Here is a 26,510-nt window from a genome sequence, read left to right as displayed (position 1 = left end):
AACTTGGTTTTAGATTGTGTAGTTTTTATATGCTTGTTGTATCAGATTCTGTAATTTTATTGTATTTTATGTTAACCGCCCAGAGAGCTATTGCTAGTCGGGCGGTATATAAGTTTAAGAAATAAATAAATAAATAAAAATCCTTTGGAGTGTGTATATAGGGCTCTACCAAAATTAGCAGTATTCCTGAATTCTGGAACTGGCCCTTTATATGGTAACTTCTGTGGATTCTCTGCTTCTTATTAGGGTTCTGTTGGTCAGAAAAGCTCTGGTCTAGTTATATACATGATGTTGCCTGGGTGTGAATCATTTGACACAGACATTTGCGCCTCACCTCTAGTTCTTTCTACACTTCAAAACATTGCTAGGCTTCATTGACTCAATTCAGACATAACACTAAGCTATGGTTAACCATACATAATATCTAAGGTTAATAAACCATAGTTAAAACTGATGCATTTGGCAGACAAACCTTGGTTTATTACATCACAGAGGAAATAAGCCTTGAGAACAGTTTTAATTTTTTGCCACTCTTCACTCACAGGTCTGCAGCACTTAGCAGTGATGGCTCCTTAGCCATAATTAAGAAAGAATTCTGGGTAAGCATATAATGCTACGCTATGACTAATGTTAACTTAGGTTTATAAACCAACTACAAATCTTTGTTAACAAGTGACCTTTAACTATAGTCAAAAAGCCATAATTAAGCTGCTGAACTACGTTCACACATAACACTAAACCATGGTTTAATAAATCATAGTTTAGCACTGTGTGTGAACCAGGCCATAGTCTTTCCTGCGTAATAGGACTTTCTTTCCTTTTGACAGAAACCATTTCTGACTGAGCATTTAAATTACTTATTCCATTGTGGAGATTCAATGATGATGAGCAATGGCAGGGCTTTGCCTAAAACTCCTTCCACGCTCATAGTATTTAAATTGTTCCTTTTCTGTGCAGATCACTGATGGAAAGTAAGGCCACTGATGTGACTGAAGCTCCTTCCACACCAAGCATTAATATGATTTCTCTCCTGTGTACAGTAAGATGTAACCTCTGGTTGAAGCTCTGTCCACATTCTTAATTATTATGATTTCTCTGCCAAGTGGATTCTTTGATGGTTAGTAAGCCTACTGCTTCGACTGAAGCTCTTTCCACACTCAGAACATTTATATGGTTTCTCCCCTGTATGTGTTCTTTGATGGTTAGTAAGATGTATCTTCTGACTGAAGCTCTTTCCACACTCCATACATTTGAATGGTTTTTCCCCTGCATGTGATTTTTGATGATAAGTAAGGTTACTCCTGTGAATAAAGCTTCTCCCACACTCTGAACATTTAAATGGCTTCTCACCTGTGTGCATCCTTTGATGATAAGGAAGGTAAGTGCTATGAGTGAAACTCTTTCCACACACTGAGCATTTGTAAGGTTTTTCTCCTGTATGGATTCTTTGATGATGAAGAAGGTCATTGCTCTGGCTGAAGCACTTTCCACAAATTGAACATTTATATGGTTTCTCTCCTGTGTGGATCCTTTGATGGTAAGAAAGGCTACTATTATTAGTAAAGCTTTTCCCACATTCTAAGCATTTGTATGGTTTCTCTCCTGTATGGATTCTTTGATGATTAGAAAGACTACTGCTTTGAGTGAAGCTCTTTCCACATTCTGAGCATTTATATGGCTTCTCTCCTGTGTGGATTCTTTGATGATAAAGAAGTCCATAGCTCTGATAGAAACTCTTTCCACACTCAGAACACTTGTATGGTTTCTCGCCTGTATGAATTTTTTGATGATAAGAAAGGCTACTGCTATGAGTGAAGCTCTTTCCACACTCTGAGCATTTGTACAGTTTCTCTCCTGTATGGATTCTTTGATGATGAAGAAGGGCATTGCTCTGGCTGAAGTGCTTCCCACAACTGGAACATTTATATGGTTTCTCTCCTGTGTGGATTCTTTGATGACAAGAAAGGCTACTATTATTAGTGAAGCTCTTTCCACACTCTAAGCATTCATATGGTTTCTCTCCCGTATGGATTCTTTGATGATTAGAAAGGCTACTGCTTTGAGTGAAGCTCTTTCCACACACTGAACATTTGTATGGTTTTTCTCCTGTATGGATTCTTTGATGAGAAAGAAGGTCATTGCTCAGAGAGAAACTCTTTCCACACTCAGAACATTTATATGGTTTCTCTCCTGTGTGGATTCTCTGATGGCAAGAAAGGCTACTATTATTAGTGAAGCTCTTTCCACAATCTAAGCATTCATATGGTTTCTCTCCTGTATGGATTCTTTCATGATTAGAAAGGTTACTGCTATGAGTGAAGCTCTTTCCACACTCTGAGCATTTGTATGGTTTTTCTCCTGTATGGATTATTTCATGAGAAAGAAGATCATTGCTCTGACTGAAGCTCTTTCCACAATGAAAACATTTATATGTTTTCTCTTTTGTGTGGGCTCTTTGATGATAAGAAAGACTGCTTCTATTACTGAAGCTCTTTCCACACTCTAAGCATTCATATGGTTTCTCTCCTGTATGGATTCTTTCATGATTAGAAAGACTGCTATTTTGAGTGAAGCTCTTTCCACACTCTGAACATTTATACGGCTTCTCTCCTGTGTGAACTCTTTGATGTACAATAAGATGTTTCTTATGGTTAAAGCTCTTTCCGCATTCTGAGCATTTATACGGCTTTTCTCCAGTATAGATTCTTTGATGAGAAAGAAGGTCGCTGCTCTGACTGAAGCTCTTTCCACAATGAAAACATTTATATGGTTTCTCTTCTGTGTGGGCACTCTGATGATAAGAAAGACTGCTTCTATTACTGAAGCTCTTTCCACACTCTAAGCATTCATACGGTTTCTCTCCTGTATGTATTCTTTGATGATTAGAAAGGCTACTGCTTTGAGTGAAGCTCTTTCCACACTCTGAGCATTTAAATGGCTTCTCTCCTTCATGTGCTGTTCTAGGGGTGCTAAGGCTCGATGTCCTAGTTACCTTTTTTGCACATTGAAGGACTTTTGCCTGTTCCTTTCCTGTGTGACATTCTTCCAGTATTGGAATTTCATTGAAGACAGCACCTTCTGAAACAAATTTTTTCATCCAATTTTGTTTTGCTTCCATTTTAATTCTCTGGTGTTCATCCTCTTTGTCGCTTTCACTTCCATCACCTGCAGAGATAAAGAGGGAATTCTGATCAGGGAGGAATAGGTTCTCAAATTAGGGAACAATCCCAGTTAACTGCTGTGTAAATAATGCAATAGGAAAGACAATGGGTAGGCAGATCCTACACAGTATTAAAACTGCTGCTGTTGGCATTAACTGGCACCCAATGTGATGCTTTTTGCCCTGAAAGGGGCCCCATGACATTGGTGAGTGTGGCCAAAAGTGGGCATGGTCAGCCCACACTTTCTCATGCACACACTCTCTCTCCAGTGAGCAAACACAGGACACACAGTCCCCTGCCCTTCTCAGATAATAATCCATGCATATCAGCTGAGGAGGGGAAATTATCATCCTTTTTTTGCAGATCTAACGATGGAAGAAAGAGTTGATTGCCATCCTCATCAGGGCACTGGGCTCCACCTATAACAGTGCTCTTGTCTACTCTGCCTCTGCCATCCAAATCTTGGGAGGTCATAAAAAGTTGTTGGGGGACGGGCTGTAGATCAGGCACCCTCAGAGTGGAGATTAACCACCCATTATAAATATTTGGAAGCTCAGCATGCATCGAGTCCCAGATTTAATTCCCAGCACCTCTAGCCAAGGGGACTCAAACAGCAGGGATTATTAATTCCATTTATTTATTTATTTCATGTATATCCCACCCTTCCTCCTAAAAGGAGTCCAGGGAGGTAAACAAAACATTAAAAACACTGTAAAACATTTTAAAAACAAACTTTAAAATATATTAAAACAAAACATTTTTTTAAAAAAGGCTTTAAAAAAATTAAAAAGCAATTCTAGCACAGATGCAGGCTGGGATAAGGTCTCTACTTAAATGGCTTGTTGAAAGAGGAAGGTCGTCAGTAGGCGGAGAAAAGACAACAGATGGTGCCTGTCTAATATTTAAGGGGAGCGAATTCCAAAGGGTAGATGCCACTACACTAAAGGTCCGCTTCCTATGTTGTGCAGAACAGACCTCCTGATAAGATGGGATCTGCAGGAGGCCCTCACCTGCAGAGCGCAGTGATTGACTGGGCATATAAGGGGTAAGATGAGCTTTCAGGTATACTGATCCCAAGCTGTATTGAGCTTTGTACACCAAAACCAGAACCTTGAACTTGGCCCGGTAGCTAATGGGCAACCAGTGCACTTCTTTCAGCAGCGGGGTGATATGTTGGCGATACCCTGCCCCAGTGAGAAGTCGTGCTGCTGCATTTTGCACAAGCTGTAGCTTTCGGACCAACCTCAAAGGCAGCCCGACACAGTGCGCATTACAGTAATCCAGCCTGGAGGTTACCAGTGCATGGACAACAATGGTCAGGCTATCCCGGTCCAGAAATGGCCGCAGCTGTCTTATCAGCCTGAAAGGTCTAAAACTCCATTTCCTGGAGATGTTGTCAAGACCCCTGACAACATGAAAAATCTCCACTGGAGGCTATTTGGGGATGCAATGGAGGCAGAGAAGTGGGCCTTCTTCACCACCCTCATTGCCCCACATTAGGCATGGTCATGATGTTTAACGTTTGCCCGATCAGCCTCAATGCATGTCTTTCGCCACTTGCGCTCTAGCCATTGCCCAACCCAGACTTTGCAATGTGATTTTTATGGTGCTATGCTGGCTTTTATGTGAATGAGGAATAGGGAATTTCAGGCCTGGGGGGCAAATGTGGCCCTCCAGACCTCTCTATTCAGCCCTCAGGTCTCTCCCCACCCCTTTCCAGGCCTTCTCTGCAATCCCCTCAAATACTGGCTTGAATGAGTCCTTGAACATTGATAATGTGCCTCTTGTTTGTCTGGAAGGAAGATGGGGGTGTTTGTGTGTGTGTAGAAACCTCTGATTTTGCACGGCTGAAATATATTCTACTTTACAAATGTAAGAGTCACATCCGTTGCACCACCCACTTGTACTCCTGGCGCTGCCCACAACTGGCATGCGCCTTCCTGGAAAGCTGCCCATCACAGAATGCGGCCCTCAGGCTCAGAAAGGTTCCCCCATTCCTGCTATAGATAACTGAATGGATTTTAATTTGTTGATGGCGTATTTTATTGTTTGAAGTACGCCCGAGGGCTTTGTTGACTGGGCAGTCCACAAATGTTCTAAATAAATGAATACATTCTCAGGCTGTTTCCCCTTAAATCTCTCAAGTATCAAGCTACAATTCGCAGAGTGGTTTGCAATTCCCAGAGATGACAAGGTCTACTGCCAAACAGTGAGCTTTTCATCCCTGCATGGCCCAGCAACTGCTCAGTAGCAGGACCGGGCACTTGATCCCCAACGCACCATCAATCTGCTGCTTGGGATAAGAGTTCCTACCTGCTCGTGGTTACTGCCTGTCTCTAGGCACCACCAGGGACTCCACCAGTCCGGACCGCTCTCTCTTATGGTTTCTCTCCCCGCTCTAGCACAGATCTCAACAGATCCCCCTGCTAGGCAACCACCAGTCACGTCCTAATACTAGTATTCCCAGAGACTCTGAATACTGGTATTGTTATTCTCTTCACCGCTGCCACCATTTGTTACAGTTTCCCTTCAGCCTTGGTCATTACCTTACCCTCCCTTCTGGTCTGTGAAACCCCAGCCAAGGATCAGGCCTTTGGTAAACCAAATTAAGTATTTATTAAAGATAACAAAGCTAACAAGATTAACAAGATTTCTTCTTAAGGCACATAAGCATATGGTTTTACTCAATACTAATCCGAACTCCACCCCCCTCCTTCTCCACTCTCTCCTGGCAAACCACTCTCTCAAACCCACCAAACAACCCACTCTTTCTCTTCTCCCCCCAGATTCCACTCTCACTCTTCCTTTTATACGTTCAGCCATTTTAAACACTCAGCCAATCATCTAGCATTCTACTGCCCATTCACTCCCCCTCCTCTTTCACTCCACTTACCATGTATCTTCTAAACAACCAACACTTACCATATATACATTAATATAAGAACATCACATTTGCCCACCCTTAAACAACGGCAGAGTATTATTCCTGTTCCAGGATTTATACATCGTGTTAACAATATAAACAAGTCTCTATGGGGAAAATGTCTTTCTTTGTCCCTCCGTCTGGTCACGTCACTGCAGTCCCGGCCACTTGCCTGGAAAGTCCATTGGCCAGTACATTGTCCTTGCCTTTTATGAACTGGAAGTCCACTTGATAGTCCTGTAGAGCCCAGGACCACCTCTGCAGCATAGTGTTATGGTTTTTCATAGTCTGCAACCATAACAAGGCCCGATGATCCGTAGTTACCGTGAATCTTCGTCCCCACACGTATAGGCGCAACTTGTTCAGTCCCCACACGACCGCTAGGCACTCCTTCTGGACCGACGAATAGTTTTTCTCCCTCGGCGTCAGCTTGCGACTCAGGTACGCCACTGGATGTCTAGTGCCTTCTCTCTCCTGTAGCAAGACGACTCCCAGCGCCAGGTCCGACGCATCTGTAGCCACGATGAATGGTTTCTCATAGTCTGGTGCTATTAATATGGGTCCTTGGCACAAGGCTTGCTTCAGTAGATCAAAAGCCTTCTGACATTCATCCGTCCATACCACACGCTCAGAACACTTCTTCTTTGTTAATTCATGCAAGGGGGTTGCTATTTCCCCAAAATTTCTCACAAACTTCCTATAAAATCCAGCCACACCCAGAAATGCCCTTACTTGTTTTTTGGTTAAGGGGATCGGCCACGCTTGTATTGCCTCCACCTTGCTCCATAAGGGGGTGATTTTCCCACTCCCCACCTTATGTCCTAAATAGATTACTTCCTTTAGTCCAAACTGGCATTTCTTAGCTTTTATTGTGAGGCCTGCTTTTCTTAAGGCCTCCAATACTGTTGTCAGGTGTTGGACATGCTCAGGCACCGACTTGCTAAAAATGGCCACGTCATCGATATAGGCCACTGCAAAATCTGACATGCCTCGCAACACAGTATTGATTAGCCTCTGAAATGAACTTGGTGAGTTCCTTAGTCCCATGGGTAAGGTCACAAACTCATATAACCCATCTGGTGTACTGAAGGCAGTTTTGGCTCTGGATTGCTCATCTAGTTCCATTTGCCAAAATCCTTTACAGAGATCTAGTGTAGAGATAATGGTTGCTGCCCCCAATAACTCTAACATTGCGTCTACCCTAGGCATAGGATACGCATCTGGGACAGTAATTTTATTGATTAGCCGATAATCAATGCAAAACCTTGTCGTTCCATCTTTTTTCGGAACCAGGACAATACTTGAGGCCCAGGGACTGATGGATTTCCTGATCACTCCTAATTCCAGCATATCTTCCACCTCCTTTTTGATCTCATTCAAAACTTTCCCATTCACACGGTACGGAACAGATCTGATTGGGGCATGATCTCCAGTATCAATGGAATGTATAACTATACTGGTTCGGCCAGGTTTGTTGCTAAAGAGATTCCTATAGGTTTTCAAAACTCTCAGAATCTCTTCTTTTACTTCCTCCTTCACCTCCTCTGACCATTCCACTTGATCTACCCCTCCTTTGTCTTTGCTTTCCTGTACCAAATCTGGAAGTTCAGGCCCACTTCCCTCAGGGAATAAGGTAACTTGCAACACCTGTGCATCCCTGGTATGGTAAGGCTTCAACATATTTACATGAACCACTTTGCTTTTGTTTAATTGGTCTGTGGTGATTACATACGTCACTGTGTCAAGCCTTTCTCTGATGGTATATGGTCCTTCCCAGTTAGCCTGTAATTTGTCATGTTTCCTGGGTATGAACGCCATAACCATATCTCCCACATCATACACACGTTCCCTGGCTGTTCTGTCATACCAATAACGTTGCTTCTCCTGTGCTTGACTCAAATTCTTTTCCACCACCTCCATCATTGATGTTAATTTATTGCGGAACTCCAATACAAAATCTACTACAGATGTTTTGTACTCTCCCAGGGTTCCTTCCCATGAATTTTTTAATAGTTCCAAAGGTCCCCTCACTTTTCTAGTGAACATGAGTTCAAAGGGTGAGAAGCCTGTTGAGGGACTTCTCTATATGCAAATAAGAAGCATCCCAAACGTTCATCCCAGTCTTGTGGGTGATCTTGAACATAGCTTCTGATCATGCCCTTCAAAACGCCATTGAATCTCTCTGTTAACCCATTAGTGGCGGGATGGTAAGTAGTGGTCTTTAGATGTTTTAGACCACAACATTTCCACATACATTGCATCACTTCTCCCATGAATACACTGCCTTGATCCGTCAGCACTTCATGAGGGAAACCCAGCCTCATAAAGATTTTTAATAAAGCCTCTGCCACTACAGGGGCTTCTACAGATCTTAGTGCTTCTGCGTCTGGGTACCTGGTGGCAAAATCCACCACCACCAATAGATATTTCTTGCCATGCCTTGTGGGTTTGGAAAAAGGGCCCACCAAATCTATTCCCACTCTATAAAAGGGTTGTCCAATTATAGGAAGGGGCTTTAAGGGTGCCTTAGTCTTTACTCCACTTTTTCCCACCTTTTGGCATATTCCACAAGATAGACAATGTTGTTTTACATCTTTGGAGATGTTTGGCCAATAATAGTGTGCCGCCAATCTCCTCTTGGTCTTTTTTATTCCCAGATGTCCTGCACATGGGACATTGTGGGCTACCTCTAAGCAATCTGGTTCTGTATTTGCTAGGTACTATCAATTGCTTCACTGGTTCACATTCATCCTTTCTCTCAGCGGGCATCCACAGTCTATATAAAATCCCATTCTCACACACAACTTGATTCCTCAGTTTGTCAGTGAAAGGAATCTGTTGGGTCAGAGCTTGTTCCTTTATCTGCTTCAAACTTATATCTTTATGCAGCTCTTCCCTGAATTGCTCTGCTTCTTTCTTATCAGAGACCACTTGATACAGTTTGTCTCCTTCAGCAGGCCTGCTAGTGGTTGCTATGGTGACCTGAGGCTGCTTAACAGATTCCACCCTGTTTGTTTCAGCCCCCCTTAATATGGCTTCTTTTTCTCTGCCAATTTGCTGTCTGGTCACTACATATATCTTTCCTTGGGCTCCCATTACATCTCTTCCCAGTATTACTGGTTCTTGTTGCTGGGCATTAATGCCTACTTTATATCGGCCCTCTCGGCCTCTCCAAGTCATTTCCACCAGGGCCACAGGCAAACTTTCTGGTTGACCCCTCACTCCTTGGATAGTCACAGTTTCCTGAGGTAATATTACCTCAGATTTTATTAAATCTGGCCTCAGTAATGTCTGAGCGGCACCAGTATCAAGCAATGCCCAATAATTTGCCCCTTGTACACTCACTTCCTCTCTCAGACTTGAATCAAGGTCTGTTACTTCTGTCCAGTTTATCTGGCAGAACTGAACCTTTTTCGCTGTTTCTAAAGCCTTGGGCTCTGTTTTCACTGCCCTTGTCTGAGCAGGATTACTAATGGGGTTGGCAACCTCACATTGAAAACGTAGGTGCCCCGGTCTACCACATTTGTAGCATAATTTCTCCTCACTTTTAGGGTACACAGATCCACTCTGGGGTGTCCTGTGCCCTTCAGATTTTACTGGAGGACTCACTCGCTGTGGTGCCACATCCCTTCTGCCAGCATTATATGGTCTGGGTTTAAAATCTCTTGATGTTTTCCCCACCCAGCCAGTTCTGTTGGAGGCGAAGTGATCCGCCATCTCTGCGGCCTCCTGCACCGATGTAGGGGAACGGTCTTTGACCAGGAGCCTTATTTCTGGTGGTAACTGATGGTATAATTGATCCAATATCATGAGGTTTTTCACCTCCTCCACAGACTGAGCTTTTGCACTTGTCAGTCATTTCCCAAATATGTCCATCAGTTTTGCCCCCAGCTCCATGAAAGACCTCCCTGTTTGTATCTGGCAGTTTCTGAAAAGCTTTTTAAAATGATCAGGCCCCAGTCTGAATCTTTTAAACACTGCTTCTTTGAATTCAGCATAGGTGACGGGCCTGTCTGAGGGGAAATATTGGTATACCTCAGCCAATTCCCCTTTAATCGGGTTTGATAAATACTGCATGTATTTATCTTCAGGTAGCCCCCACAACTGAGCTGCTTTTTCAAAGGTTGTGAGATAAATTTGAGGATCTTGACCAGGCTCATAGACAGCAAAGTCCTTTGGAGTAATTTTTATTTTTGCTCCATCTCTGTCTTTCCTTGTTTCATCAGAATGAAACTTCTCTCTTTCAAATTTTAACTTTTCTACCTGTAATTCCGCATCCACTCTCATTCTCTCAAATTCCAACTCCCTCTGTTTTTCCTTCTCTGCACCTTCCATCCTCAATCTCTCAGCTTCCAACTCCCTCTGCTTGTCTTTCCCATCAGCTTCCATCCTCAATCTCTCAGCTTCCAACTCCCTCTGCTTGTCTTTTTCCTCAGCCTCCCATCTTAATTTCTCTCTCAAGTACTCTATATAAGCGGGATTGCTTAAATATCCTTCTGGGGTCTCTTCTCTGACAGGTTGTTTTTGCTGGGCAGTTGCAAATCCTATAAGTGCTACCCTCAATTCATCTACCCCTTTACCCTCGTGAGGTAAATTGAATGTTATGCACTTCTCCACCAGCTCCTCTCTTTTCATTTTTATATATTCAGCCATGGTGTTTGAGTTCACTCACTCTTTGCCACACACTCTTTGCCAGTCACTCTCACAAGTAATCTTGTTTTGTTATTTCTGTTTGCCACACCACTGTTCTGGATTCTCTAGTATTCGTATCTGGATTCTCTGTTGTTCGTATCCCACTGCTACTGACACCACCTGTGACGTAGTCTCCTTTGTCACCACGTGTCTTTGGGACTCTCTTTGGTTCGTATCCCACCGCTACTGCCACCACATGTGACGCCCTTCCCTGGCTCTCCCTGTCAGGTTCCTACCTGCTCGTGGTTACTGCCTGTCACTAGGCACCACCAGGGACTCCACCAGTCCGGACCGCTCTCTCTTATGGTTTCTCTCCCCGCTCTAGCACAGATCTCAACAGATCCCCCTGCTAGGCAACCACCAGTCACGTCCTAATACTAGTATTCCCAGAGACTCTGAATACTGGTATTGTTATTCTCTTCTCCGCTGCCACCGTTTGTTACAGTTTCCCTTCAGCCTTGGTCATTACCTTACCCTCCCTTCTGGTCTGTGAAACCCCAGCCAAGGATCAGGCCTTTGGTAAACCAAATTAAGTATTTATTAAAGATAACAAAGCTAACAAGATTAACAAGATTTCTTCTTAAGGCACATAAGCATATGGTTTTACTCAATACTAATCCGAACTCCACCCCCCTCCTTCTCCACTCTCTCCTGGCAAACCACTCTCTCAAACCCACCAAACAACCCACTCTTTCTCTTCTCCCCCCAGATTCCACTCTCACTCTTCCTTTTATACGTTCAGCCATTTTAAACACTCAGCCAATCATCTAGCATTCTACTGCCCATTCACTCCCCCTCCTCTTTCACTCCACTTACCATGTATCTTCTAAACAACCAACACTTACCATATATACATTAATATAAGAACATCACAGTGACACACAGGCTTCTCCCTCTCCTCATGACAATCCTGGGAGGTAGGTTAAGCTGAGAGACAGTGACTGGCCCAAGATCACCCATGGCTGAGTGGAGCCTCGAACCCTGGTCTCTCAGGTCATAAAAACATCAGAAGAGCCTGGCTGCTGGATGAGGCCAAAGGCCATCTAGTCTGGTGCTCTGTTCTCACAGGGGCCCAAGCAGGGCCCCCAATGGCCAAAGCCCAAAAGCAACACTCCCCACTTGCAACTCCCAGCTATTCAGAGGAACAGCAGGCAGAACATATCCATCAGGGTTAGTGGCAATTGATAGCTTTATCCACCCTGAATCAGCCTTTTAAAGCCATCCAGGTTTTGTGGGAGCGAATTCCACAGTCAATTCCAATTATGGCTGTGTGAACAAGTCCTTTTTTTGTCCGTCCTGAATATCCCAACATTCAGCTTCATTGGCAAGCCCCATGTTCTAGTATTTCGACAGAGGGAGAAAAACTATTCTCTCCCTGCTTTGTCTGCACCATGCACAATTTGACACACTTCTATCATGTCACCTCTGACTTGTCTTGTCTCTAAGCATTTTTTAAGCATTTCGGCAGGGCTTACTTAGGTGTCACCACTGTTATTTGGCAGGAAACCAATACCGTTTTAAAAAAAAGTTCTGCAATGACCAACTGGTTTTATTTTGACAATAAATTATTATAAGGAGTGTATCTATTTTTACTTCTCTAGTGTGTGTGAATGGAGTCTTTCTAACAACCCTGTGAGGTAGGTTAGGCTGAGAGTTGGTTCAGTCAAGATGCACATGCTTGTGGGTGGGGGGTAGCAAGCTGTTTTGTTGTTGGTATTTAGCTGTAAAATATCAGGACTGTGGAATGTTGCAGTTAAACTAATTGAGGTCTCTGTTGATCTTCATTCCAAGGCAACCAAAACTGGGTAAAACGCTGGAACCCCTGGAAGTCTCGCTCGGAGATTGGAGTGTGCACAACAATATATACCTAAGCAGCAAGCTCTTGCCAATAGATTGCTGGACAGTGGAGGGCTGGTGGGAATGTAGGGGGCCCAATCTACATACAGTACGCCAGGCCCAGGAAATCCTGTTGGCACCCCTGATCATAGGCCACAGTAGGTGGGGTTTGTGGGAGTTGTAGTCAAAACATCTGGAGGCCACCAGCTTGGAGAAGGCTGAAACAGCGCCTCCAAGGAATGTGGATCTCTTTGGAACATCTCAACAACAACCCTACAGGGCGATGGTACATATAAATAAAATAATAGCAACAATTCCTGCATTTGAGATCTCTGGGCCAAAGGAAAGAGGGAGCCTTACCCAGAGAAGCCGGATTCCTGTACTTCTCCTCCATGACGTCCCTGTGCACGGCCCTCCAGTCCAGATCCAGCCGAGCCCACTCCTCTGTGAAACACACAGCCACCTCCTCAAAGATCAACAGGCCCTGGAAGAAGAAGAAGAAGAAGAAGAAAAGTTTCACCTCACAGATAATTTAACAATCCAAAAAGGCAGTCAAGGCGAGGTGGCTGGATGTTCCCCTGCAAGAGCTAAAGCTTTACACAGGAATATAGGAAGGTGCCTTATATTGAGTCAGCCCATTGTACCATCTAGCTCAGTACTGGCAGCACTGACTGGCAGCAGCTCTCTAAGGTTTCAGACAGATTTCTCTCCCTGACCTACCTGGAGATGCGGGGGACTGAACCTGGGACCTTCTGCATGCAAGTCAGAGGCTCCACCACTGAGATATAGCCTTTCCTTCAGATGAGCAACTTTGATAGAGAAGGAGGTTACTGGTTACTGCATCTCAGGGAGGATATTGTAGAGCTTTAAAAAGTGCAGAAAAGGACCACCAAAAATGAAAACACACATCCACTGCTTCTCCTCCAGCTCCCTCCCACAGCAGCTGAGACCCCTCCCATCACAACCTCCATCCAGGCCCCTCTCCTTTTATTTATTTAAGAAGAGTGTAGCATAGTGGTTAGAGTGTTGGACTACGGCCTGGAGACTAGGTGCAAATCCCCACACAGCCATGAAGCTCACTGGGTGACCTTGGGCCAGTCACTGCCTCTCAGCCTCAGAGGAAGGCAATGGTAAACCACTTCTGAATACCACTTACTCTTCATAGGGTCACCATAAGTCAGGATCTACTTGAAGGTAGTCCATTTCCATTCCATATATCGTTTAATTATATATATATATATACACACACACACATTATAAAATTAAATATCTGGATAGGCATGCCCAAACAAAAATGTTTTTGGCAGGCATCAAAATCAGTAGAACAAAGGAGCCTGGCTGACATCAACAGACAAGGCATTCTAGAGAGTCTTCTCCTCCATCCTACCTTACTTCGAGAAACTGGTTTGAAAATGGCTCTGATGCATCCCAAGCCAAGAGGTGGGGGTCTCCCCCTCTTTCAAACACCTCACCCCACCTGCACATACACACAGCATTTCCTCCATCCCCTCTCCCCTTTCTTTTCCTGAATCCCAAGACAAACCTACAAAGGCATCCCGGATTCAGGGAAATAATTCCGCAGGAAAGGAACTCCCCCCCTCCCCTGGAGTGGTTGTCATGGAGAAACCCTGCACGGAGGGAGTCCCTGTGCATCCCCTTCGGGAGCCTAGACTAGGAGCAAGCTGGACCAATGGGCTGACTCGGTATAAGGTAGCTCCCCCCCCCCCGGTTCTGTCGCCCGCGGAGGGAAGGGAAGGGCTGTGGCACAGCATCTGCCTTGCCTGCAGAAGGTCCCAGGGTCGATCCCCACCGTTTCTGGGTAGGTCTGGGCCAGACCTGCCTGGAGATGGTGGGGATCTTAGGAGAGAGCCCTGCCTGACACCCTGGAGAGCGGCTGCCCGTCAGTGTAAACAGACCAATGGTCTGACTTACACTGAGGAAGTAGAAGGAAAGGCCCCAAGCTCAGGGGTGGAGCATCTTGCTTTCCACTCTGAAAGGCCCAGGCTCAGTCCCCGGCGGGATCTCCAGGTGTGGATGGGAGAGAGCTCCACTTGAAACCCTGAAGAGCTGCTGCCAGTCAGTGTGGGCAATACCAAGCTAAACGGACCTGAGATCTGGACTCAGTATAAGGCAGCTTCCTATGTTCTTAAGCTTTATTCATTAGCATCCACTTGGGCCCTCCAGAAGCCTCCAGGCATACCCCCTTCACCACGACGACGACGACGCCACCCACTTTCAACACCACGCTCCGGTGCCTCCTTCCCCCCCCCCCGAAGGCGAGTCCTGCCGAGCCCAGGCTGTATATAATATCTCTCCCACCCCAATATGGTCCCGCCGCTGAAGCACGAAAACTACAGTTCCCGGCAGTCACTGCGAAGGAAGGGCCAGAAAGAGCAGGTAAGCCGACCTCTGTTTGCTCTGCGCTGATTGGAAGGTTTATCTTGGAACCGAGGGGGCTGCGGAGGCGGGGAGGTGTTTTCTGTTTGCCTGTCCTGGCGTCTCTTGACCTGTAGGTGGCTCTGCGTTTACGGGAAGATCCTCTGGGGCTTTGCAGTGTGTGTTAGGCCCCATCTACACTATGTGCATTTGATTGGGTGGACCGGCAGGAGGGGAGACTTTGAATGCTGTGGGATCATGGAGACTGGGTCCTGTTTGGGGAGGGGTGTGTGTCTTTCGTTCATTTTTGGATAGCATTAATACCCCACCTTTCCTTCCAAGGCCCACGGGACAGCGCAGGTGGTTCGCCCCTCTTGTATCATCACAACAATCCTGCAAGGAAGGCTAGGCCTTTGACTGATAATGACTGACCCAAATGTATGGGGAAATGAACCTGATCCTGGATGCTGTTAACACACCACAGATGGATGGACTGCCTTCAAGTCGATCCTGACTTATGGCTACCCTATGAATAGGGTTTTCATGGTAAGCGGTATTCAGAGGGGCTTTACCATTGCCTCCCTCTGAGGTTCATCCTCCCCAGCTGGCTAGGGCCTGCTCAGCTTGCCACAGCTGCACAGGTCAGCCCCTTCCTTGTCCACAACTGCCAGCTGGGGGGCAACTGGGCTCCTTGGGACTATGCAGCTTGCCCACAGCTGCACAGGTGGCAGGGTAGGTAACCCCTGAGCCACTCCCTGTGGGGGTGATCTTTAGCTGGCCCTTTACACTCAGGAGACACGAGCGGGGATTTGAACCCGCAGACTCTGGACTCCCAGCCAGGCTCTCCTCCCCACTGTGCTATACCAGAACCACGTCATGACACCGTCTCTGACCTGTCACCCTTTTTCCTGCCTCATCCCACGTATTACATTGGTCACATCAGCCCTAGCATTTAAAGCAGTATTATACCACTTGAAACAGTCATGGCTTTCCCCTGTATGTGTTCCTCACAGACATGCCACCTGAATGAAGCTTATGGACCACAGTTTGAGAAGCCCAATTACTGTCACAACACTTTCCTTGTCACGTTTTTAAAAATGGGTTTGCTGCACCAGAGCACCTTAATTCCACAAACCTAAATTTGCCATTATGCATTTGAGACTCCATCTGCACTTAAAGCAGTATCATACCGCTTTAAACTGACAGGGCTTCCCCTCTCCCAAAGCATCTTGGGAACTGTAGTTTGTGAAAGGTGCTCAGGGACCTCCCTATTCTCACAGACCTACAATTCTCAGCGTTCAAGCCCAGGGTCAGCCTGGGCCTGATCCAGCAGCTAGGCTCTTCTTAGGTTCTTAACCCCTGAAGAGTGTCTGCCAGCTATTGGGGACCAGGAATAAGGCACCTGAGGACACTCCAGATGTTGTTGGACTACAACTCCCATAGACCCTGATCCTTGGGCCATGCTGGCTGGGGCTGATGGGAAATGGAGTCCAGTGACATCTGGAGGGCCACAGGCACCCCATCCCTGGACAATGCCAATGAGTTGAGTCAGTATAAGGCAGCTTCCCATAGCCCTGAGTTGTCTTCGTTTTGCTTTGGTTCTTATAATGGGCTTTAAAAATAACTACGCTTAGATTGGGGAAGAGCCATAGATCAGTGGCAGAGCATCTGCTGTGCATGCTGAAGGTCCCAGGTTCGGTCTCCTGCATGTCCAAGTAGGACTGGGAGAGATTCACATGTGAAATCCTAGAGAGCTGCTTCCAGTCATTGCAGACAATACTAAGTAGATGGACTAATTATCTGATTCACTGTAAGGCAACTTCCTATGTTCTTAAGAACATAAGAACATAAGAAGAGCCTGCTGGATCAGGCCAATGGCCCATCTAGTCCAGCATCCTGTTCTCACAGTGGCCAACCAGGTGCCTGGGGGAAGCCCGCAAGCAGGACCCGAGTGCAAGAACACTCTCCCCTCCTGAGGCTTCCGGCAACTGGTTTTCAGAAGCATGCTGCCTCTGACTAGGGTGGCAGAGCACAGCCATCATGGCTAGTAGCCATTGATAGCCCTGTCCTCCATGAATTTGTCTAATCTTCTTTTAAAGCCATCCAAGCTGGTGGCCATTACTGCATCTTGTGGGAGCAAATTCCATAGTTTAACTATGCGCTGAGTAAAGAAGTACTTCCTTTTGTCTGTCCTGAATCTTCCAACATTCAGCTTCTTTGAATGTCCACGAGTTCTAGTATTATGAGAGAGGGAGAAGAACTTTTCTCTATCCACTTTCTCAATGCCATGCATAATTTTATATACTTCTATCATGTCTCCTCTGACCCGCTTGGGAGGGTAAGCCCTTCTTAACAACCTGGTGCCCTCCAGAAGGCTTGGACTACAACTTCCATGCGCTGGGAACGCAAGTCACCAGTGGGCACTGCCATGTGGGACAACCCTCATAAGAACATAAGAAGAACCTGTTGGGTCATGCCAGTGGTCCATCCTAATCCAGGATCCTGTTTCTGACAGTGGCCAACCAGATGCCCCAATAGGAAGTCCGCAAGCAGAACCTGAGCACAAGAGCATTTTCCTCCTATGGTTTCCAGCAACCGGTGGTCAGAAGCACACTGCCCCCAACCGTGGAGGGAGGGCGTAGCCATCAGGACTAGTAGCCACTGATAGCCTTGAAAAATGAAATGAACTGCCTTCAAGTCAATTCCGACTTATGGCGACCTTATGAATAGGGTTTTCATGGTAAGTGGTATTCATAGGTGGTTTACCATTGCCTTCCTCTGAGGCTGAGAGGCAGTGACTGGCCCAAGGTCACCCAGAGAGCTTCATGGCTGTGTGGGGATTCGAACCCTGGACTCCCTCATAGTAGATCAACATTCTAACCACTGCAGAATTTGCCTCTTCTCTTTTGAAGCCATCCAGTGGCCATCACTGCCTCTTGTGGAAGCAAATTTTAGTTTAACTCTGTGCTATGTGAAGTCCTTTTTCATGTCCATCCTGAATCTTTTAATATTCAGCTTCATTGGATGTCCACCACTTCTAGTGTTATGAGAGAGGGAGAAAAACTTTTCTCTATCTGCTTTCTCCATGCCATGCTAAATTTTATACATACATACATACATACATTATTTATTTCGGCCGTAGACCAGCAAAGCTTAATTTTATACACTTCTATCATGTCACCTCTGACTCGCTTCTCTCTAAACTAAAAAGCCCCAAATGCTGCAACCATTGCTCATAGGGGAGTCGCTCCATCCCCTTGATTAACCCTCTGCCCCCAAAGCCTTCTAAATGAATTATGTTTTTAACAAAGGAAATCCTGAGGCTGCCAAAGGAGGAGGGAACGTCTTTTTGTGTCAGCTGTCCCCAGTCTGGCGCTCCCCAGATGTTGTGGAACCCAACTCCCATCAGCCCCAGCCAGCTGACCCAAGTCAGGGGCTCCCAAACAGTGGTCCACCAGCTTCATTCAGATAGTCGAAGGATTTACGTGTATAGATTTGTGGTTGAAGATGGGAGAAGGCTCATCCATCACATTAAATATTCCTATTGATTTTTTTATTGTATTTGTATTGCTTCTTTTATTTATTTATTCTCAAGAATTCAAATTATGATACAATAAAATACAATACATAAGAAATGACAGAAGCAATAAAAACCCAATTAAAAAATACAGTGTCTGGCACAGCATGTTTCAATTGCGACAACAGGCAGCTGTGGCAAGGTGCTGGAAGAGTTAATGTGACAATAGAGCTGCAGTGTCTAGAGGAGGCGTGGGAAACTTGAGAAAAGGATGTAAATAGAGACGCTTCCTTCCTTCCTTCCTGCCACGCCTCCTGCCTCCCACGTGGGGGAAACTGGCTTGCAAGGGTGAGCTGTAAACTGGGGTTTCTGTATTGGATGATAAAAGGTAAAACGGAGAGGGACAGTAAAGCGCTGAGATTTGGAAAATGTGGGGCGAAGGGAAGTCCCCTGGTTAGAGGGTGGAGGGATCTAGCAACAAGGGGTAAACGCTGGTGTGTGTGAAAGTATTAAAATACTGTACCTTGCAGGTTAGGATTTGGGGGTGTTAGTGTAACTGACCTTGCATCCGTCTCTAGTGGCTACTGTTTCCCTAACAGGTTCCCAAGTAGAGTTTCTGGGTTTTTAAAAAAGTCTGACAGGCAGAAGATCAGCTGGTGAAGCATGAAATTGTAGCAAGTTGATTCGCAGCAGAGGGTCATACCTCAGTGGCAGAGCATCTGCTCTGAATGCAGAAGGTCCCAGGTTCAATCCCCAGCATCTCCAGAGAATGGAGGAAGAGGATCCCTGCCTGCCACCCTGGAGAGCCACTACCAGTCAGTATAGGCCGTAATAAGCTCAATGGGCCAATGGTGTGACTCAATAGAAGGCAGCTTCCTATCTAAAAGAGGCTTGGAGCTCCTGTGTTTTAACAGTTGTGCTGAAGAAAGGATTTTTGAGATTTTTGCAGCTGGCTTTCCTCCCCCAGCCCCACCTTCAGGGGAAAAGATTGTTGGTTTAGATCAGCTCTTCCTTGTTCTCTTTTACATCTAATTGCGCTCTAATACAATAATGGGAAACTGCACCTGCTGGATTTTGACCCACCGTGTAGCTGTTAAAAGCACAGGAGCGTGTCCATGGAGGAAAAAATTTGGCAGCCTCCTTCCAGTCTTCATATCCCACATCCCAAAGTTCTTCCTAAAATTAAAACTGCTGTCAGGGAGGATGGGTCTTTAGATCACCAACGGCTGTGATAAGCTAAGAATAAATCCTCTGTGTCCAAAAGCAAAATATCGTAGATGCTGGAGAAGGAGGAACAGTTAGGGATGCTGCTTTGCATGCAGAAAGTCACGGGTTCATTGTCCAGATCTCCAAGTACGACTGGGACAGACCCCTATCTGAAACCCCAGAGAGCTGCTGCCGGTCAGAGTAGACAATGCTGAGCTAGATGGACCAATGGTCTGACATGGTGCAACACAGCTTCTTATGTTCGCCTCCGTTAGGACCTGTTCTTCTGATATTCTTCCAGCTGTGTTAGGCTGCACTCAGTTGGAGACAGAACTGGGTTAGGCCAAGCCTCTGGTCTGTTCCAGAAAAGTGACTTGCTGTCCTTTTGTTCACGTTTCTAGGCCAAGAGAGAGGGTGGCTGCTGCGGGGAGCGCTGCCACGACGTCCGTAGGCCTCCATTACCACCCAGCGCTTGAGCAAGGAGGTCTAGTGGGAAAATGGGGGAGCAGGAAGCAGGCCCAGCCAGCCCCAAACCAAGCAAGGACTCCAACAGGAGAGCTGGGAAAGCTCTTCAGGTCAGGACGGCAACGGAGCTTCTGCAATGGGCCGTCCCGCAGCAAGTGAAGCAGGAGCCAAGTGAGGGGACCCCTCAGGGCTGGGACGGCCCCTGGCAGGAGTTCCTGAAGGCAGTCCAGTCCCCGCACCCAGGATGGGGCAATCCACAGCTGTTGGCGTCCCCACCATGGGAGGAGAACAGCAAGATCTGTGGGGGTCCTTTTGAGGGAGCTGCCGATGCCTGGATGTGGCCCCGAGGGGAATGGGCAGCCCCGCCCTTCTCAGGAGAGGCCCAGCTGGGGTCCCACCCCAACCTGGATGCCAGAGAGAGTGGCAACGGCTGCAGTGGGAAGTTAAAAGCAGAGATCCTGAGGCTGGACCCAGTTAGCACAGAGTCTCAGCGCCGGCGCTTCAGGCAGTTCTGCTACCGGGAGGCAGAGGGCCCCCGGGATGTCTGCTTCCGGCTCCGGGAGCTCTGCCGTCAGTGGCTGGAGCCGGAGAGACACTCCAAGGAGCAGATTCTGGAGTTGCTGATCCTGGAGCAGTTCCTGACCATCCTGCCGCCGGAGATCCAGAGCTGGGTGAGGGAAGGTGGGCCGGAGACCTGCGCCCAGGCGGTGGCCCTGGCCGAGGGTTTCCTGAGGAGGCCGCGAGAGCCCAAGAGGTGGGCACAGCAGGTGAGATGATCTTTCAGCCTAAGGCAGTGGTTCCCAAACATTTTCCCCCACAGACCAGTTAAAAATTTCTGAGAATCTTCACAGACACTTAATGATTTCCCCCCCTGCCTGTTGTAGCTGTGCTGTGTAGACAACAACACGTGTTGTTCTTGAGTAAAATAACACAATATTTTACACAATTACTATGGGGGGGATAAATAATCTGGGGGGAAAGGGGAAAAATAAATAATCTGCAGTTGGTCAGTACCTTTATTAGGACCCATCAAATTATTGCAAAATGGGAATGAGGTTTTGAGTTTTCCAAAGCTCTTTTTCAGCAAAGGGGTTAGACAAAGGAGGGGAATGGGGGAGTGAAGTAAAGCACAAATATCAGGCTGGATATTGTAGCTATAAGAGCATCAGAGGAGCCAATCTGCTGGATCAGGCCAGTGAGGCCCGTCTAATCCAGCGTCCGGTTCTCATAGTGGCTGACCAGGTGCCCCAATAGGAAGCCTGCAAGCAGGACCTGAGCACATGAGCACTCTGCCCTCCTGCAGTGTCCAGCAACTGGCATTCAGAGGCATTTACTGCCTCCAACAGTGGAGGCAGAACATAGCCATCATGGCTAGTAGCCACTGGTAGCCTTATCATCCAAATTCTCTTATAAACCCATCCATCAACATCTGGGGACTCAAGGTTGAAGAACACTGGACCAGATGACTTCCAAGATCCCTTTCAGCTTAAAAATGCTATAATAAATATGTTTTTTTATTCAGATATAGCACGGCCACTAAAGAACCACTAAAGAACATGCTGGATCAATCCAAAGGCCCATCCTAATCCAGCATCCTGCTCTCACAGTGGCTGGACAAATGCCCCGATGGGAAACCCCCAAGCAGGACCTCAGTTCAAGAGCACTCTCCCCTCTTGTGATTCCCAGCAACTGGTATTTGGAGGCATATGCTGCCCTTGACAGTGGAGGGTCAGCACAGCCATGGTGGCTAGTAGCCACTAGATGACCTTCTCTGAATGTGCCTAATCTTTTAAAGCCACCAAAGTTAGTAACTGCCGCTAAATCTTGCGAGGCCAAATCCGTTGTTTCGCCGTGTGCTGTGTGAAGTAGTACGTCCTTTTGTCTGTCCTGCGTCTTCCAGCCTTCTCCGTCATTGTCCTGCCTTCTCGTCCTAGGCTCCAAGGCCTTTCCAGGAAACACCAGGGAACGTCCGCAAGGCAGAGCAGCCTCCGTCGGACTCTGGGCAGTGGCAGCTCTACAGAGAAGCAAAGCAGGACAGCGATGGCAGCTCAGCGGGTAAGTATTTCTGATGCCCGCGATGTCCTGATGCAAGGGGGGGCGGAGTTTATTTGGGGAGGAGCACGTAGCTGTTAGCGTATTAGCAGGAGCTCCATGACAGAGCTTTGCACCCTATGCTGGGCATTGTTGGGGAAGAAAGTGTCTAGTAGAGGTATGCACTGAAACTAGGTGTATATTGGGAGCTGGTTTGGCAGCTGCCAGCAAATTTGATTAGAACCACAATCACACCATACATTTCTTCCATTTTAAACAGTCGTAGCTTCCCCCAAAGAATCTTGGGAGCTGTAGTTTGTGAAAGGTGCTGAGAGGTGAGACCCTCCTATTCCCTTCACAGAGGTACATTTTCCAAAATGATTTAACAGTCCTTCTTCCCAGGGACCTCTGGAAATTGTAGCTCTGTGAGGCGAATAGGGGTGGCTCCAAACAACCCTCAGCACCAGAGCCGGCCCCAGACATGCCGGGGCCCTTGGGCATCAGCTTGCCCTGGGCCCCGCCATGTGCCCTGGGCCCCCATGCCCCCCACCTACCTGTCTCTGCTCCCCTTCCTCCCATGCCCCCCCACCTACCTGTCCCTGCTTCCCCTTCCCCTGGAGCTACAGGGGCTCTTGAGGGGCCCCTCCGCTCCCCTTCCGTGATCCGCTGCAACAGCTGCGATTGCAAGGCAGGAGCTTCTACCTGCCCACCATTCCCTCGCCCCATCTACCTGTCTCCTGTCTTTTAGCATTGCCATTAACCAAGATGGTGGACACGGTTTCCCTAAGGGGATGAAGCCTCTACCGCCATCTTTGTTGACGGCACGTGCGTGTGCTACGCGTGCGTATCTCTGCCATCAACCAAGATGGTGGCAGGGGCTTCAGCAGTTTAGGGAAACCTCAGCCACCATCTTCATTAAGGGCAATGCTAAAAGGCAGGAGACAGGTAGGTGGGGCGAGGGAATTGTGGGCAGGCGGAAGCTCCTGCCCTGCGATCCACTGCTGTTGCTGCGGATCGTGGAAGGGGAGTGGAGGGGCCCCTTAGGGGCCCCTGTAGCTCCAGGGTCCCTCTGGCCAGTGCCCCACCAGGCCACCCTTTAGAACCAGCCCTGCTCAGCACCCTTCGCAAACTATACTTCCCAGGATTCTATGCAGGAAGCCATGCCTGTTTAAAGCGGTGTAGGAGTGAAACAAATGTACAGTGTGAATGTGGCCCGGCTCATCTGAAGGGAGGGATCCTCCTTGCAGCAGAGCAGGGGAATGCACACAGCTCAAGTAAAAAGACAAGCTGGCTACCTGTTGAGGGAGGCTCCCAAACTAAGAGAAAAAAAGGAGATAGAGGCAATAGCTTTGAGGACAGGAGAGCCAGAAAGGTGAACCTTCCTTGAGTGTTTGTGCCTGTCTGGAATGAGTCTGGAACTCTGAAAATGCCTCTGCTTTGCCTGGATGGAGGAAAGAGAGGTGTGTGTGTGTGGGGGGGTCTCTGTGTGCGTGCATGTGCACATGGGCACTGTACAAATGTAAGTTTTACGTCCGTTGCTCCACTCTGGTGTCTAAGGCTAGGGTAAAGAGGGACATCTTCCACATTCGCCAAAACTGTATGTTGAAGGCACCAGGCGCCTCTCTGCGGGGAGGGAGTTCCACAACTTAGAGGCTGCCACAGAGAATGCCCTCTCTCGGGCAACCATCCCCTGAGCTTCTGAGGATGGAACTACCTAGAGGACCCCCTCTGCATATCTTAACTCCCAAGAGGGTCTGTAGGGAAGGAGGCGGTCTTTCCGATATCCTCCATCCAGGCTAGCAAGGGACATTATAGGTATTCAAGGGCACATGCTAACCAAGCAAGAAACATTCAAAGAGGGTGTGCAGCATGGGTAGAGAGTGCATAGCCTGCAGAGAGTCCCAAAGGCCAGACAGAAAGGCCTGTAGGGCCGCATTTGGCTTCTGAGTGTGAGGTTTCCCACCCATGCTCTTTTTTTTCATTGTCATGGTTTCTGTTTTATTCTGGCCTCTGTCTTTTACTGTATTTTTCCCTTCACCTGAACCTCTGGGGAGGGGTGTTGATTTTCAGCCCTCCCCCCCAGCGGAAAAAAAACCCCTCAGCATATCAAAGCTTTTATAAATAAAAATAGCAGAGTACTTTGATCCAAAATAGCTCTTTGTGCTTTTCCTTGAAGTACCAAAAGCAGGAGGGAAAAAAATACAAATGTGGAGGCACCTTGTGACCAGGACAACTTCCCCTACTTTCCCAGCCATCTTCCCCTCCCCACCCCCACAAAAAACAGGCTACTAGCCACGACGGCTATGTTCTCCCTCCACTGTTGGAGGCAATATGCCTCTGAATGCCAATTGCTAGGGATCACAAACAAGGACAGCATAGTTGCGCTCAGGTCCTGCTTGCCATTGTGAGAACAGTATGCTGGACTAGATGGGTCATTGGCCTGATTCAGCAGACCTCTTCTTAGGTTTTCTTTATTTTTTATTTAACAAAATTTATATACTGCTTGAATCTAAAGACCTCTAAGTGGTTTACAGAAAAGATTCCTAAAAAAAAGTAGTTTAGCATTAAATTCTCTTTATTATATGCCTCCTCCTTTTTTAAAAAAACCCTCAGGTGATGGGTGGATGAGCGAGAATGACGAGGAGAAACATCAGCTGAAATGTTCAGAGAAAACAGAACCGTCCGAGGTGCACGGAGAGGCTGCTTTCCTCTGCCCTGACCAGCTAGAAGCCTTTGAAAATCAACACAAATCGGAGAATCTGCATGATGGCCACTTGGGGGACGGAGAGTGCAAACCGGTTCCCTGTCAAGAAATCATCCAGAATCTTGGCGACTCCACAGCCCAAGAGAGAATACACAAGGACCGGAGGAGAAAAGTGTGTACGGAGTGCGGGAAGGCTTTTGGCCGGAGCTCTGACCTGCTTAAACATCGGAGAACCCATACAGGGGAGAAGCCCTTCGAGTGCCTCCACTGCGGGAGAAGCTTCAGTGACCGCTCCAACCTCATCGCACACAGAAGAATCCATGCGGACAAGAAACCATATCAGTGCTTGGACTGTGGGAAAAGCTTTTGCCAGAACTCCTACCTGGTCCGCCACCGGAGGACCCACACAGGCGAGAAGCCGTACAAGTGCTCATACTGCGGCAAAGGCTTCAGCGACAGTTCAAACCTAGTAGTGCACAAGAGGACCCACACAGCGAGCGACAAGCCCTACAGGTGCTTGGATTGCGGGAGAAAGTTCAGCGAGCCCTCTCTCCTCGTTAGGCATCAGTGGATGCATGCCAAAGAGAGGCCGTACAATTGCTCTGACTGCGGGAAGACATTCCGCCACCGCTCAGATCTCGTCCGCCACCAAAGGACCCACACGGGGGAGAAGCCGTTCAAATGCCTGGACTGCGGCAAAGGCTTCAGCCAGAGGTCCCACTGCAGCACTCATGAGAGAAGGCACACGAGACAGCAGCTGTACCCACAGCATCTGGACAATGGGAAAAGCTTTGATACCGCCGAGATTGGACTTCCGGCGAAGGAGGAAGTTGCTGAAATGGCTCAGAGAATTGTTGCCCAGAAGGATGTGAGGATGGGACACATGTGCGTCCTTCTCCACACTGAGTGGGGTTACTTATAGCAGTGGTGCGGCTAGATAATTTGACATAGCAGACTTGATGGTCTTACTGGGGTGGGGTGGGGGCTCTTTCGATGGCAACATGTATTAGTTCACTTGCTCCAAGATGCGGCAAGCCAGCCCTGGTGGGTGTGTTTGAGGCTTCTTCTGCTCATTCTGTTGTGTGGGGAGTCCTGCCCTGACAGCACCACTGGCTGACGGTCAGTCTTGTTTGTAAACCCTGGTCACTTGGAGGCCATTCTTATCTCGCCCTAGGTGAATAGCACCGAAGCTTTACAGAAATGGGGATTTCTCTTGCTCTTTTTCTCCCTTGCCCCTTTGCTCCACAAATAATTAACTTAGCCTGCCTCAAAGTATACCTGCTCATTTGTGTGTATGTGCATGTGGACTAGTCACGTTTGTCCAATGTATGTGCCAAAATTGAGATCTGATGACGAATTCAGTCTCTTGTTTGCTTTTTTAAAAAGCAAGCTTCTAGCCCTCATAACAGCCAAGATAGGCTTAAAAGTATATATACATATGTGTGATATTTGGTGGAATCTTGGAAATCAAAAGGGGGGGTGGCAACAGAGCGAGTGGGGCTTGAGCAGGATTCCTGAGGGGGGTGGCTCCTGCCCTTTCTCCCCATGACTGAAATGGACTAAAGGTATGCCAAATAAGTTTTGCATAAGTGGTGCAGG

The 26,510-nt window shown here is 47.3% G+C and overlaps 2 protein-coding genes across 4 annotated transcripts; one reads left to right on the top strand and one right to left on the bottom strand.

Moving 5' to 3' along the window:
• Window positions 1-458: 458 nt before the first annotated feature.
• Window positions 459-15,020, bottom strand: LOC133381297 (zinc finger protein 883-like). The gene is made up of 3 exons (XM_061620244.1): window positions 14,932-15,020; window positions 12,973-13,096; window positions 459-3,165 (listed from the first exon to the last, which is right to left on the bottom strand). Exons 2-3 carry the CDS (start codon window positions 13,004-13,006, stop codon window positions 1,085-1,087), a joined length of 2,115 nt encoding a protein of 704 aa, XP_061476228.1. The 5' UTR covers window positions 13,007-13,096; window positions 14,932-15,020; the 3' UTR covers window positions 459-1,084.
• LOC133381306 (zinc finger protein 397-like) lies at window positions 14,595-26,268 on the top strand. 3 transcript variants are annotated; one of them, XM_061620269.1, is made up of 5 exons: window positions 14,595-15,009; window positions 15,331-15,534; window positions 20,113-20,943; window positions 22,111-22,231; window positions 24,821-26,268. In XM_061620269.1, exons 3-5 carry the CDS (start codon window positions 20,209-20,211, stop codon window positions 25,831-25,833), a joined length of 1,869 nt encoding a protein of 622 aa, XP_061476253.1. In that variant the 5' UTR covers window positions 14,595-15,009; window positions 15,331-15,534; window positions 20,113-20,208; the 3' UTR covers window positions 25,834-26,268. The 3 variants fall into 3 exon arrangements, with proteins under 3 accessions (XP_061476253.1, XP_061476254.1, XP_061476252.1); XM_061620270.1 differs by lacking the exons at window positions 14,595-15,009; window positions 15,331-15,534 and adding an exon at window positions 18,764-18,853; XM_061620268.1 differs by lacking the exons at window positions 14,595-15,009; window positions 15,331-15,534 and adding an exon at window positions 18,785-18,893.
• Window positions 26,269-26,510: the final 242 nt, after the last annotated feature.

This window comes from Rhineura floridana, chromosome 3, assembly GCF_030035675.1.
Source record: "Rhineura floridana isolate rRhiFlo1 chromosome 3, rRhiFlo1.hap2, whole genome shotgun sequence".
Classification (NCBI taxonomy): Eukaryota; Metazoa; Chordata; class Lepidosauria; order Squamata; family Rhineuridae; genus Rhineura; species Rhineura floridana.
This window is presented reverse-complemented; position numbering and strand designations above follow the sequence as displayed.